Source organism: Dendrobates tinctorius, unplaced genomic scaffold, assembly GCF_039654945.1.
Source record: "Dendrobates tinctorius isolate UK_male_01 unplaced genomic scaffold, ASM3965494v1 ptg000093l, whole genome shotgun sequence".
Lineage (NCBI taxonomy): Eukaryota > Metazoa > Chordata > Amphibia > Anura > Dendrobatidae > Dendrobates > Dendrobates tinctorius.
The window spans coordinates 22,017,489-22,033,271 of NW_027361761.1; the positions used below are offsets into that span (position 1 = coordinate 22,017,489).

Sequence of the window (15,783 nt, forward strand, 5' to 3'; positions counted from 1 at the left end):
TTTTGTTTAAAAAAAGCTAAAACTGCTTGTGATTTCTTTGTCATACAATGGAATGAAAACTACAACTGGAAAATAATGTAGAAAAAATTTGGCACTCGAGTAGTGAAAAAAGAAAGTTCCATTTATTATGCATCCCCAGAGAGTATGTAGTTATTGAACGTTTTCGGTCCACCATAGGACCTTCATCAGAATTGTCTGGTTCAGTAATGTAGTTATAATAGAGATGCTTCTAGAATGTCAAAAAAGGCTGCGCAGCGCTCTGAAAAAAGGGTGCACGAATAGGATACTACTCCAAAACTCCAAAATAGTCCAGAAATAAATTCGGCACTCCACTATTAGTTGCAGAGAATCATCAATAATGTTTCATTAACTGATGTACATCCACTATGTATAAATGTTCATGTTCTGGTTCAAGTTTGGGTACAGTTCTGGTACCGAACTGAACTTTAGTACAAACCCGACGAACAGGAACTTCCACGGATCTGCTCATCCCTAGTTATCAGCTCACTTTTACTGCTGCTAAAAAAAAATGGCAAATTGCAGAGGTCTTTTCACCCTTTGACCCCACTTCTATTTTCTTCTTGTTTTTCAGTATATTATATAGTAATGTGCACGGTGTCATTCAAAATTAAAACTACAAAAAAAAAGTTAGAATGGTTCTTGGAAGAAGGAGAGGAAAAAACTTAACTGCAAAAAGAAAAAAGTGCCCACTGGGGAAGGAACTGAGCAGTTTTCTATGGCTGCGTCCACTTCTGTACATGTTCATACAACGACTCCGATAGTCACCCAGACTGGAAGTTAATAGGGTTGTAGGTATCATAAAGCACTAATTAAAAGATTATACTAAAAAAGAAAAATAATAAACATGCCGACAGCTGGTAATGAAGGGAGGCGACAGCGATACATATTTCTAGGGACGGATTTATCTTGCTGTGTCCCAGGCGTTTTGGTACAGAAGTCCATGTCCTGTATGATTTACCAGGAAAGTACAGCAGCCGCCTGACATTAGTGCAACACATTAGGAATAAACTGTTTTGTGACCAACACGCCTGATCTGCTAATCCCCAAGGGGTCGTCCTCACTGAGCAATATAGTAGTATAATTTATAATTTGGGGCCATACAGAACAAGTGGACACGGGCTCCGAAATCCAATGTGAAACACTTCTCATACTTATTTAAGGGCCTAACCCATCTTATAATTTTATCACATAAATGCAATTCGTTATTACTTAATTCATCTCAACAACAGATTACATTATATTCCAGAGCTGCAATCACAATTCTGCTGGTTGCTATTATCAAGCATAAGCTTGTTTTCAGATTTTCCCATAGATTATCTGATCTCTTATGACGCAGGGTTCTGTTTCCTACTTCAGATTACTGCACACAGTGCCAGGATGTAAAAGGGACATATTCCAGTGTGCAAGCCACAGATACCAAACAAGCAGGCAATGCTGGGAGATTTCAGCACTTCAATTTGTAGAATTGCAATACTGTTTTAAAGTATAATACAGACTGTATCAGCACAAGATCAGTGATATCATGTACAGGTGCTTCACACTAAATTGCCGTATTTTTCGGATTATAAGGCGCAATTTTCCCTCCAAATTTGGGGGGAAAATGGGGATGCGTCTTATAATGCGGATATACCTTACCCGCCATGTTGGAGAAAGGTCCCACTGCTACAGGCAGTAGGCTGGAATGTGGAGGTGTTCCGATGTGCGCCGCTGTGGGTGAAAATGGCTGAGGTGCGGAGGGCTCCGCCGGCATTTTGTGAAAGCCCGGAGACCCCCATATCCATTACTGCGATGCGGTGGCCTCCGAGAAAATGGCCGCCGGGGGAGGTGCATGCTCAGATTGAGATCTCTGGCGGTTATTTTGCTGAAGGCCACCGCATCACAGTAATGGATATGCGAGGGGGCTCTGGGCTTTCACAAAATGTCAGCTGAGCCCCCCGTACCACAGAGCAATGCAGCCATTTTCACCCACAGCGGCGCACATTGGAACACCCCCTCATCCCAGCCTGCGGTCTGCAGCAACGCGCCACTCTTTCCTCCTCCATCAGCGACCCTAAAAGAACAGAGAAAAAGAAAGAAAGAGAAAGAAATAAGGAAAGAACACAGAGGGAAAGAAAGAGGGGACAGAAAAAAAGAACAGAGAAAGAGTGGAAATAAAGAAAGAACAGAGAGAGAGAAAGGGGAAAGCAAGAACAGAGAAAGAAAGACGGTAAAGAAAAAAAACAGAGAGAAAGAAAGAGGGGACAGAAAAAAGGACATAGGGAGAGCAAAAGAAAGAAAGAGGGGAAAGAAAGAACAGTGAGAGAAAGAAAGAGGGGAAAGAATAAAAGGAGAGACAGAAAGAAGAAGGAAGTAAAGAAAGAAAGAGAAAGAACAGAGAGAAAGAAAGAGAGAAAGAAAGAAAGAAAGAAAGAAAGAAAGAGGGGAAAGAAAGAACAGAGAGCGAAAGTAAGAACAGAGAAAAAGAAAGAGAAATAAAGAAAGAACACAGATAGAAAGAAAGAGGGGACAGAAAAAAGAACAGAGAGAGAAAGAGGGGAAAGAAAGAACAAAGAGAGAAAGAGAAAGGAAGAACAGAGAGAGAAAGAGGGGAAAGAAAGAAAGAAAGAAAGAAAGAAAGAACAGAGAGAGAAAGAAAGTGGAGAAAGAAGTAAAGAAAGAAAAAGAACAGAGAGAAAGAAATAAAGAGGGGAAAGAAAAAGAAATAAAGAGGGGAAAGAAATAGAAAGAAAGAGGGGAAAGAAAGAACAGAGAGAAAGAAAGAACAGATTGAGAGGAGGAAAAGAAAGAACAGAGAGAAAGAAAGAGGGAAAAGAAAGAAAGAACAGAGAAAAAGAAATAAAGAGAAAGAAAGAACAGAGAGAGAAAGAAAGAGGGGACAAAAAAAGAACAGAGAGAGATAAAGAAAGAAGGGAAAGAAAGAAAGAAAGAAAGAAAGAAGGAAAGAAAGAAAGAGGGGAAAGAAAGAACAGAGAGAGAGAAAGAACAGAGAAAGAAAGAGGGGACAGAAAAAAAGAACAGAGGGAGAGTGAAAGAAAGAAAGAGGGGAAAGAAAGAACAGAGAGAGAAAGAAAGGGGAAAGAAAGAATAGAGGGAAAGAGAAAAAAAAGAAAGAACGAAAGAGGGGAAAGAAATAACAGAGCGATAGAGAGAAAGAATGAGAGAAAGAAAGAGAAAAAAAGAAAGAACAGAGAGAGAAAGAAAGAAAGAGGGGAAAGAAAGAAAGAAAGAACAGAGAGATAGAGGGAAAAGAAAAAAGAACAGAGAGAGACAGAGAAAGAACAGAGAGAGAGAAAGAAAGGAGGAAAGAAAGAAAGGGGGAAGAAAAAGAAAGAAAGAAAGAAAGAGGGGAAAGAAAGAACAGAGAGAGAAAGAACACAGAGAGAGAGAAAGAAAAAAGAAAGATTAGAGAGAGAAAGAAAAAGAGAGGGAAAGAGAGAAAGAAACAGAGAGAGAAAGAAAGATTCTATAAAGATGCTATAGCAGCCCGGCTCCCATTGTAATGCCCACCAGGACATATCATGAACCACTCACATAATTGGCATCCCCGATTCCAAGGTGATCCCGCTGTCCGAGGAGGACACAGTGATGGATCTGAAGCATTCCCTGCAGTGCCTCCATGGTTCCGTCACAATCTCCTCATGAAATTACCTAATTTCCGGTCAGCTTCCAGCACGTCACTTCCGGTGGAACGTCATGTGCAAGTTTTAAAGTGCTCCTCAGGGCTCCGCCGTGTACTCCTGTGTCCGCGGAAAAAGCCCGCTTTGTATGCCTCATTCACACTTGGCTCTGCTCCGAACATCCCGTACACACATGGCTCCACTCCGTACACCCCATACACACGGCTCTGCTCCGCATACCCCATACACACACGGCTCCACTCCGTACACCAAGTACACACACTCCGCTCCACACACCTCGTACACACACGGCTCCACTCCGTACACCTCGCACACGCTCGGCTCCGCTCCGTACACGCGCGGCTCCACTCCGTACACCTCGTACACGCGTGGCTTTGCTCCGTACACCTCGTACACGCGCGGCTCCACTCCGTACACCTCGTACACGCGCGGCTCCACTCCGTACACCTCATACACGCGCGGCTCCACTCCGTACACCTCATACACACACAGCTCCACTCACCTCGTACACACAGCTCCACTCCGTACATTTCGTGCACACACGGCTGCGCTCTGTACACCTCGTACACACTCGGCTCCACTCCATACACCTCGTACACACGTGGCTCTGTACACCTTGTACACACGTGGCTCCGCTCCGTACACCTCGTACACACACGGGGCTCCACTCCATACACCTCGTACACATGCGGCTCCGCTTCGTACACCTCGTACACACACGGCTCCGCTCCGTACACCTCATACACACACGGCTCCACTCACCTTGTACACACAGCTCCACTCCGTACACCTCGTACACACACAGCTGCACTCCATACACCTCATACACATGCGGAACCGCTCTGTACACCTCGTACACACTCGGCTCCACTCCGTACACCTCGTACACACGCGGCTCCTCCGCTCTGTACACCTCGTACACACTCGGCTCCACTCCGTACACCTCGTACAGTAAACATGTGGCTCCGCTCCGTACACCTCGTACACACACGGTGCTCCGCTCCGTACACCTTCTACACAGACGGCTCCACTCCGTACACCTCGTACACACACGGCTGCGCTCCATACACCTCGTACACACGCGACTCCGTTCTGTACACCCTCGGCTCCACTCCGTACACCTCGTACACACGTGGCTCTGTACACCTTGTACACACGTGGCTCCGCTCCTTACACCTCCTACACACGCGGATCCGCTCCGTACTCCTTCTACACACGCGGCTCAGCTCCGTACACCTCCTACACACACGGCTCCACTCACCTCGTACACACGGCCCCACTCCATACACCTAATACACACACGGCTGCGCTCCATACACCTCGTACACACGTGGCACCGCAAATGAGTAGGGTCCAAAACGGGATTGTCCCGCGAGAATCGGGACGATTGGGAGCTATGGATGGGATATAACTCAGGATCAGTACAGGATCAGTAATGTAATGTATGTACACAGTGACTGCATCAGCAGAATAGCGAGTGCAGCTCTGGGGTATAATCCAGGATGTAACTCAGGACCAGTAATGCAATGTATGTCCACAGTGACTGCACCAGCAGAATAGCGAGTGCAGCTCTGGAGTATAATACAGGATGCAACTCAGGATCAGTGCAGGATCAGTAATGTAATGTATGTACACAGTGACTGCACCAGCGGAATAGTGAGTGCAGCTCTGGAGTATAATACAGGATGTAACTCAGGATCAGTGCAGGATCAGTAATGTAATGTATGTACACAGTGACTGCACCAGCGGAATAGTGAGTGCAGCTCTGGAGTATAATACAGGATGTAACTCAGGATCAGTAATGTAATGTATGTACACAGTGACTGCACCAGCGGAATAGTGAGTGCAGCTCTGGAGTATAATACAGGATGTAACTCAGGATCAGTAATGTAATGTATGTACACAGTGACTGCACCAGCAGAATAGTGAGTGCAGCTCTGGAGTATAATGCAGGATGTAACTCAGGATCAGTAATGTAATGTATGTGCACAGTGACTGCACCTGCAGAATAGTGAGTGCAGCTCTGGAGTATAATACAGGATGTAACTCAGGATCAGTGCAGGATCAGTAATGTAATGTATGTACACAGTGACTGCACCTGCAGAATAGTGAATGCAGCTCTGGAGTGTAATACAGGATGTAACTCAGGATCAGTAATGTAATGTATGTACACAGTGACTCCACCAGCAGAATAGTGAGTGCAGCTCTGGAGTATAATACAGGATGTAACTCAGGATCAGTAATGTAATGTATGTACACAGTGACTGCACCAGCAGAATAGTGAGTGCAGCTCTGGGGTATAATACAGGATGTAACTCAGGATCAGTAATGTAATGTATGTACACAGTGATTGCCCCAGCAGAATAGTGAGTGCAGCTCTGGGGTATAATACAGGATGTAACTCAGGATCAGTAATGTAATGTATGTACACAGTGATTGCCCCAGTAGAATAGTGAGTGCAGCTCTGGAGTATAATACAGGATGTAACTCAGGATCAGTAATGTAATGTATGTACACAGTGACTGCACCAGCAGAATAGTGAGTGCAGCTCTGGGGTATAATACAGGGTGTAACTCAGGATCAGTAATGTAATGTATGTACACAGTGATTGCCCCAGCAGAATAGTGAGTGCAGCTCTGGAGTATAATACAGGATGTAACTCAGGATCAGTAATGTAATGTATGTACACAGTGACTGCACCAGCAGAATAGTGAGTGCAGCTCTGGAGTATAATGCAGGATGTAACTCAGGATCAGTAATGTAATGTATGTGCATAGTGACTGCACCAGCAGAATAGTGAGTGCAGCTCTGGGGTATAATACAGGGTGTAACTCAGGATCAGTAATGTAATGTATGTACACAGTGACTGCCCCAGCAGAATAGTGAGTGCAGCTCTGGAGTATAATGCAGGATGTAACTCAGGATCAGTAATGTAATGTATGTACACAGTGACTGCACCAGCAGAATAGTGAGTGCAGTTCTGGAGTATAATGCAGGATGTAACTCAGGATCAGTAATGTAATGTATGTACACAGTGACTGCACCAGCAGAATAGTGAGTGCAGCTCTGGAGTATAATGCAGGATGTAACTCAGGATCAGTAATGTAATGTATGTGCATAGTGACTGCACCAGCAGAATAGTGAGTGCAGCTCTGGGGTATAATACAGGGTGTAACTCAGGATCAGTAATGTAATGTATGTACACAGTGACTGCCCCAGCAGAATAGTGAGTGCAGCTCTGGAGTATAATGCAGGATGTAACTCAGGATCAGTAATGTAATGTATGTACACAGTGACTGCACCAGCAGAATAGTGAGTGCAGTTCTGGAGTATAATGCAGGATGTAACTCAGGATCAGTAATGTAATGTATGTACACAGTGACTGCACCAGCAGAATAGTGAGTGCAGCTCTGGAGTATAATACAGGATGTAACTCAGGATCAGAAATGTAATGTATGCACACAGTGACTGCACCAGCAGAATAGCGAGTGCAGCTCTGGAGTATAATACAGGATGTAACTCAGGATCAGTAATGTAATGTATGTACACAGTGACTGCACCAGCAGAATAGTGAGTGCAGCTCTGGAGTATAATACAGGATGTAACTCAGGATCAGTACAGGATAAGCGATATAATGTATTTAGAAAGTGACTGCACCTTTTTCTGTATTTTATCTCTATATACACACTGTAAAATCTGACACATTCTTTGTGACCAAAGCTTATACAAGGAAGGAATGGTGGAGAGGTGTAATGTAGCACTTGTCACAATATATGCTGTCCCACCCGTGGCCGCAGCAATCATCTTTAAAGCCAATACATATATTCCTGTGTAATTCCAGGGTTGTTGACGATGAGGCTTTGGTATATTTGCGATGACTACAAGGCGCAGGTGAAGCACTGCGGGGGATGACGGTGCATGCTCCGACATGTTTGAGTTATGGTATTGCCAGCTCTTGCCAATTGTGTCCACAGTCCCTGATCACACAATGTGATGTGATACAATCAGGGCCGGGGCTGGTACATAAGCCGCGCGCTCCGGAGCCGTCCATGCTGTCGCGATCACATGTTTATCGTACAAATTCTCATTTACATGCCTCACAACTTGGAAGAACCGAAAGAGGGACAATGTGTGCGGCGCGAATTGCCGTAAACTTTGGCCACACCCTAATTCACCCTCATTTACCATTTCTTTCTCAGGAGGAGATGTCAGAGGGGCGGTGGTAGTGGGGCACATTCAGAAGACACCCAAGACTGCAGGGCGTAGACCCAAATCCTGGACTGTCCTCTGTATCCGGGACAGTCGGGACTAGAGATGAACGGATCGATTCACGGGACTCTGGTCCAGTGTCCAGGTCAGTGGTACCTGTCGGCTGGACAGGAGCCCGCGAACATCTGACTATCCTGCGCCCCTGACTTGGCTTCTGGTCACCCAGAGCCGACGGGAGATCATCTGTGCGTCCTGCTCATCTCTAGTTGGGACCTGTGGATTATTTCTTGTTCCGTCATGCACAGTGGAGCCGCAAGAACTTTCCTATCTTTATGTAGCGTCACTATATGAGAGCCAGCTTTGCTTCACTGTAAGACCGTGTTCACACGTTGCAGAAATACTGCGATTCTTGTTTTCTGCAGGAACCGCACCAAACTACACAATAACAATCCACTCTCGTTATTGTATTTTTGCTGCATTTTTTTTGGCCTTCCCCCCTTATTTGATGTGGTTTTGGTGCAGCTGCAAAGCCGCATTTTTAATGTCTTTTTAACTGCAGTTTTTTACATGCTTTTTTTAAAGTTCCACATAAAAGCCTCTAGAGGAAAAAAAAAAGCCCCAAAACCCGCACAGTTCAGCAGCATCTTTAGATCACAGCGGGCGCAGTTTTCATGAAATCACGTTCAATTTGGTTGGACAGTTAAACAGCAGAGTTTCTGTGCAAAAAAAAAAAATGCAGAAAATATGCAGCATTTACGCTACATGTGACCAAGGTCTAAAAGTCCAAGCAAAGTGACGAGATTCCATGAACTCTCCACCTCTAAACACATTGCTGTACTCTGTGGATTTGATGCTTTTTTTTCTTTATAGGCTTCTATGTGGAGCCTGAAAAAAATGCTAGGCAAAAAAAGAAAAGACGCATTTTCGAGTCTATCCTTTTTTGCAGTATTAAAAAAGAATTAAAACCATGGCTTCAAATCTGCACCAAAAAGGCATCAAATATGGGGGAAACGCATAAAAGAAACATGCAATAACTAGAGAAGATTGCTACTGAGGTTTGGAGAAAAAAAGCAGAAAAAAACGCAGCATTTATGCTACATGTGAACAAGGTCTCAGCATTACATTTTTTATGGGTTTAGTAGAGATATATCAACGACGCCATTTTTTTACGCCACTTAATGATCCCTTTAAATGAAGTGATTGCTGTGTTGTGCGAGTCATTCTAATTACAGAGACACCAAATATGTCCGTGTTATTTGCTGATTTGTAATGTTTATTATTTTTTAAAAATGACATTATTGTAATTGTTTTTCAATTTAATTTGATCGTAATAAAAAAAAATCTCTTATTCTCCCCTGTAGAATACAAAGATATAGAAATACAGTTCACTGCTGTGTACAAAGTACCTCTATGTATGAGTATAATCGGCCTGTGGAGTCACAGCCGACAATAGAGATCAAGTACACAAAATTCTCCCAGTGATATCACCAGAGCCTGTGGCACAATATATTTACCACCTGTAATGTTGAAGTTTGTGGATACGAGTTCCAGGGAGTTTCACAAAAAGTTTAAAAAAATACATTTTTGTAATTGCTTTATTTTTAGTAGTTTTATAGGGACAGAAAAATCTCAAGTTTTCTTCACCTCTATTATACAAGGATCATAGAAATACACTACTAGGTGCCATATATCTCTATGTACATGTACAGTATAATCGACTTCTAGGTTCACTGCCTGCAATACAGCTCAAGATTAGCAAATTCTCCTATGTATGTCATTATGGGCTGTGGCTTATAGCTAGAGCTGCTACCTGTGAACATAGTGATGTGAGTTGGAGTTCCAAAGCGGAATGAATATTATAATTTAATCTATTTTAGTGCAGAGAGATGCAGCTCCGCCCCTGGAGAAGGAGGAGCTACAGAGCGACATAATAGAGAAGTGAGTATTAGACGGCGGGACGGTTGGAAGCTATGCATTTCTATAAAGACAGAGGAGAATGAATGATATTATACAGGACAACGTTACATTCTAAAGTAATAAATCCTAAAATTTTAACTCCTCTTAAAGGGAATATGTCATCAGGTTTTGAGCAGCATAACATAGGGCAAGAGAGCCTGATTCCAGGGATGTGTGACTTACTAGGCTGTTTGGTGTGGTTTTGATAGAATCCATATTTCGTGTGATGTAGATGTAGCAGAGCTAAGACTTCTTAGGCCGGGGTCACACTGGCGAGGAATACGGCCGAGAGAGAGGCGCTAAAAGCACGCATTAGACACGGACCAATGATTCTCTATGGGGTCCCTCGCACCAGCCGTATATTTCTCCTCCGTATCCTACGCTCCGTGCCAATGACAGCATGCTGCGATTGTCAGCGTACTACGGCCGTAATACGCCAATGCAAGTCTATGGGTGCGCAAAAAATACGGATTACACACGGACCACACATGTGACTTGCGAGAAATACGCACCCGGTGTCTTTTAGCAAAGCCGGCAATTCAGTGCGCTATACAGTAAACTCACACTGACAGGTTTAATAAAGAAAGAAAGAATAGATATAGACACATAGAATATATATATGCATTCTATGTGTCTATATCTATTCTTTCATTTCTTTATTAAAACTGTCATAGGGCTCCATTATATGTCCATTTTGCAAGCCTGCGAGAAAACCTCACCATACGGATTACATACGGATGCTGACATGCGCAAAATACGCGACCACACCTTGATTACGGATGACATACGGAGCACTATTTAGGGGTCTGTCATCCGTATTACGCATGTAAAATACTGACCGTATTTTGCGCAGGTTAGTGTGACTCCAGCCTTAGCGTCTAAAACCCCAACCACATCCCTAATTGGAAGCTTCCTGTGTACACTACATTGTCAGCAAGCTGCCAATCAGTGGTGGAGGTGGGCGTTACACAGATTAGCCTGACTGCCATGCACGTGATACCTAGTCTTGCAGTGATAATCTTCTGCTGATAAAATACTGATTCTTTTGAAATTACAATACACAGCCTAATAAGAGACTCATCCCTGGAATCAGGTTTTCTTGTCCTATATTATGCTGCTCTCAGATTAAATAGCAAAAACCTGCTGATGGATTCCCTTTAAGGGCAGAGTCAGACGGCCATATAACTCCTGCGAGAATCACATCGTAAACCTCGTTCTGGCTGTCTGCTCTCCTGACCTGAACTTGACAGCTGCATAGTAATCCATTACGCTGTCTTGCTCAGGTCATGAGAGATGCCGGCCAGTCCATGCAGTGCAATGCAATTCTCGCACGAGTTATACGGCCTCTGACTCTGGCCTTAGGCCCTCATACACACTAGGCTGACATTGGCTTAACCTGTTCACATCTGCAGGCTCCGCTAAGACTATACGTGTGGTGGGGCCTCCAACGTTCCCCTGACGGATGACGTAGAAGAAGTGACAGATCCTGTATGATTTCGGACTGACGGTCCTTTAGTTTTTGGTGAGATACGCTGTCACTAGAGGTATCTGGCAGCTGATCTGTAGGGCTGCCGGAGATCAGACTGCCACCGATCAAATATTTATGAGCTATCCAGAGGAAAGTGATAGGTCCTTTTTAAGTTTGGGCTACCACTGGACTATGACCATCCCATAACCTGAAAGTTTTCAAAGTAGGGAAGAAATCTGCCATGTGGCTAATTCTTGATAGTTAGTATTTGCCCTATAGGAAACATGACTGTGTCTGGCATTTCAAAGAACCAAAGCTATGTCCCATTAAAGTCCATAGGATGAGGATTGAGCTGTAATACCAAGCACAGCCACTATCAAATGTGTGGCGCTATGCCTGGTAAACAGTTTAGGGGATGCAAAGTTCCAGTGTTGCAGTCCCTTTATCCAGGTGAATTCTGGCGGGGACCATTACCAATCTGATATTGATGGCATGTCCTAAAAATAAGTCAAAAATTTTGTTCTAACCCTTTAAATAAAAAGGAAAAAAACAAACAAACATTGCTCCACAATACTACAATACTGCCCGTTCCCAGATCTAATCTTCCACAGAACTTTGCCCTCCTGACGTTTACAAGGTATTTCTAAGGTCATAAATAGCTATATAATGTCATGTATTAGTTCTCATTTATGGGAGCAGTGAGAAAAGCCATTACCGATCACACGCATGTGTCCAACACTCTCAGAGCATTAATCCCAAATGTAATGTGGGACAGGACAGGTCCTCCGGAGCAAGCCACGCTCTTTACAGTTTCTCTCCACTCGGCCCAAAAAATGAGGAACCTGAACAAAGGGCCTCTACTTGGCCACTACTTCTTTAGTGATGGCCTATCCTTCTTGATTTCCATAAAAACTCTAGTGGCCGCGGCTCGGTGCTCCAGATCTACCACCTGTAACTTAAAGGGGTTGTCCAGGCTTGGATTCAAATCTACAGTCCTAGTATGTGATTTCCGACTTGTTAATCCTCACAGCGCGCACAGTCAGGATTGCAGATTTCCGGCCACATTCCAACTAGACGTGTCTTGCCTCACTCAATTCACTTGTATTAAGTGAGGCAGGACTTGTCTAGTTGGCATGTATACTTGTGATCACGCACACGCCACCAGATTCAAGCATTTAGAAGACTGCAGTGAATAGCAGTTAGTTTGTTAAAGCATTGTTTTTTTTCTCCCCGTTTCTGTTGTCTGCAGTGCTGACGTCACATCGATAATGCTGCAGCCAATCAGTGAGCTCAATGGCTTTGTGCGCGTTGGCAGCACAAGCAACTTAGAGATGCTAAACTCACTGATTGGCTGCAGCGCTATCGACCTGATGCCAACACTGAAGGCAATAACGGACTATTGATGCAGTGGTGGATACTCCGCTCTGGACCTGGGGAGGGTGAGTAAATCAAAGTTGTTTGTTTTTTTTTCTTAAGAAAAACAATTCTTTTTCAGAAATTGGAAAACCCCTTTAATGTTCCAAATTTCTAAAATGGCACTTCCCTTTATAGGGCTGCCCACTACTAGCTGTACCAGCAATAAACATCATCCAGCAAACAGATCCAGACAGATTCAGTGGTCTGATAAGACTCCACCTCTGCCCCAACCAAAGGGGATATTTAAAGGGAACCAGCTCTATGATCTAGTTATTCCTCTATAGATATATCAGATTAGATTTAGGATTGACCCTAAATCTTAACGTCAAATACTCAAGTAGACATATCGGACTAACATCATATCCGTGGTACTAAAGTGTAAACGACGCTTTAATTTGTATTAAATAAATGAAAAGTACTAACGAAAATAAGAAAATTTGTAATATGTCTTATCAGAGAAATCTGCTTCTTTCTCCTCCAGGACTGATCATTCATTCTCAACATTCTCAATTCTTGGGTAAAATCTGTATTCAGGGAAGACAGATTGTTACATTACTGAGATAGGAGATGGCAGCTGTTTTTTTTTTTGGAGGAGGAGAGAGCAGTTCTGTCTCCAGTTCTCCCCTCCACTTCCTCTCTTCCCTCTGTAAAGATTCTTATCAGTAGTAATTGTCATCTCCTATCTCCATAATGTAAAAATCTGTCTTCAGATTTTACCCAAGAATTGAAAATTTTGAGAATGAATGGAGAAAGAAGCAGATTTCACTGATAAGATGTATTACAAAGTTTTTTTTATTTTCATTTGTATGATTGATTAAAGGGAATCTGTCACCCTATTTTTCGCCTATCAGCTGCCGGCACCGGCGTCAGGGGCTTATCTACAGAATTCTGTAATGCTGTAGATAATCCCCCGATGTAACCTGAAAGATAAGAAAAATGTGTTATTCTATACTCACCTAGGGGCGGTCCGGGTCCAGTTTTGGTCCGATGGGTGTCACGGTCCGGCGCCTCCCATCTTCTAATGGTGACGTCCTCTTCTTTGCTGCCTGTCGTGGCTCCTGCGTAGGCGCACTGCTCTGCCATGTTGAGGGCAGAGCAGAATACTGCAGTGCGCAGGCGCCAGACCTCTCCCAACGCCTGTGCACTGCAGGACTCTGTTCTGCCCTCAACAGGGCAGAGCAGTGCGCCTACGCAGGAGCTGTGATGGGAAGGAAAGAAGAGGACGTCACCGTTAGAAGATGGGAGGCAACAGACCGGACCGTGACCAAAACCGGACCCGGACCGCCCCTGGGTGAGTATAATATAACTCATTTTTCTTATCTTTCAGGTTACATCAGGGGCTTATTACAACAGAATGCTGTAGATAAGCCCCTGATGCCGGTGCCGGCAGCTGATAGGCAAAAAATAGGGTGACAGATTCCCTTTAATGAGATAAAAATGAAAGCGTTCGGTTACACTTTAAATTGACATTGTTGAAATTGTAAAAATTCACGTTGACACTAATCACTGAGCAGTGAGCCTTGTGCTATACAGCCATTCCCTGTCCATATCCTTTATAATACGACCCCATTATTTTACATGGTGAGGAGGATATTGTCCCATTGTTGGAGATTTTCCAGTGGATAAATCGCCAAAACTCACGACTTTAATTATGGATAATTAATGCCTTCTTCTTCCAGGGGTGTTTTTTCAATATACTGTACAAGCCCTTGACATTTGTTCTAAATAGTTATGTTGACATAGCAAAAGTGTAGATTCCTTCTGTCTATCTTCTATAAGCTCCGTCCACCATGGTTCTCAAAACGAAAGAACAATTGGATTTGCGTTAAAATGGATTCCATGATTACCCATCATCTGGAGCTCTGTTGTGGGCACTTAGATACATAATGGTTGCCCCATATATCTTTATTTTGGCAAGCACGCAACGGTTAAAGGCGTAAAATATACATTTTTTGTAGCCAAGCTAGACGATACATCAAAGACATCTAAGATTTTCTAAAGGTCTTCTAATACCATATTAGATTCATTATCTACCTTGACGTAGAGAGAGATGTCAGCCTCAGGCTCTTCGTAGTCCGCTTCATCCACACTTTGAATGTTGTTGTTCGTTTGTCCGGCGGGGTCGAGAACCCAAGTGTTCAGACCATAAGGCGCAACATACTCCCGTGGAGAGGTCGGAGATGTTGGGTATGATGAAAACTTAACATTCGTAGGCGAAAGTGTTGATTTATATGGAGATGTCGGAGTGGTAGACTTTGGAGAAAGAGATGAACTGTGGCTCAGAGGATTCTTCCCAATGACCAACTGCAAATTAGGTTTGTTTAGCGAGTCCTTCTCAACCCCATACACATCATCTCCACTATGCTGAGAAGACCGGTTGGTTGATGCTCGGCTCAAAGGGCGATCAGGACTCAGATCCATACTGTCTGGACTACTGGGGATGGAGTAGATTCTCTCATCATCCGTCCACTTTTGGGACATGGTCGTTTCATACAGATGTTCAGAAGCCTGCATGATGGAGTCTTTCAGTAGATCCCAGTCTTCGAGAAAATTTGCAGACTAGGACAACAGATCTTAATCCTTCCTATTACCTGAGCATCCAAGGTAAAAGCTGAATCTTTAGAATCGTCTAGTTATATCAAGTAATCATTGACCCTTCTCCTCCCTCCTCTGGAACTACGGATCAATGTGCAAAGAAAGGGCTGACTATAAACTGTGCCCTAGGGAGGGGTGAGCCTGCACTGCTAACCTAGGAGCTGGAAACAATAGTGTACACAGAAACACTCGCTCAACAGAGCAAGGCGAAGACTCCCGGGTGCAACAGTTGCTATGTGTATGTGAATATATTAATTACAAGGGCCCTGATTGCAATTATGTGCCAGCGAGGGAGCAAGGAAGGAAGTAAATACTGAGCAAGCGAGTAATGAGGACTTTCTGATAAATATGGAACAAATAGACTATTTGCTCACTTGCCTTGAGACAACCATTTCTGAAATGGTCGTCAAATGGTCCTTATATCATGTGTGGTGGGTGACGAATAGGTGCATTCCACATATATGCAGTTGTTACCTGTCC

At 43.8% G+C, this 15,783-nt stretch overlaps 1 protein-coding gene across 2 annotated transcripts in view; it reads right to left on the minus strand.

The window, feature by feature from the left end:
• The window catches only part of CLIC5 (chloride intracellular channel 5), a 158,574-nt gene extending 143,223 nt beyond the window's left edge, over positions 1-15,351 (minus strand). Inside the window, exon 1 of one of the 2 annotated variants that reach the window (XM_073586537.1) lies at positions 14,743-15,351. In XM_073586537.1, coding sequence (XP_073442638.1) covers positions 14,743-15,222 — 480 coding nt within the window. In that variant the 5' untranslated portion in view covers positions 15,223-15,351. The remainder of the gene's footprint in view (positions 1-14,742) is intronic. The other variant, XM_073586536.1, reaches the window with a different exon arrangement.
• Positions 15,352-15,783: the final 432 nt, after the last annotated feature.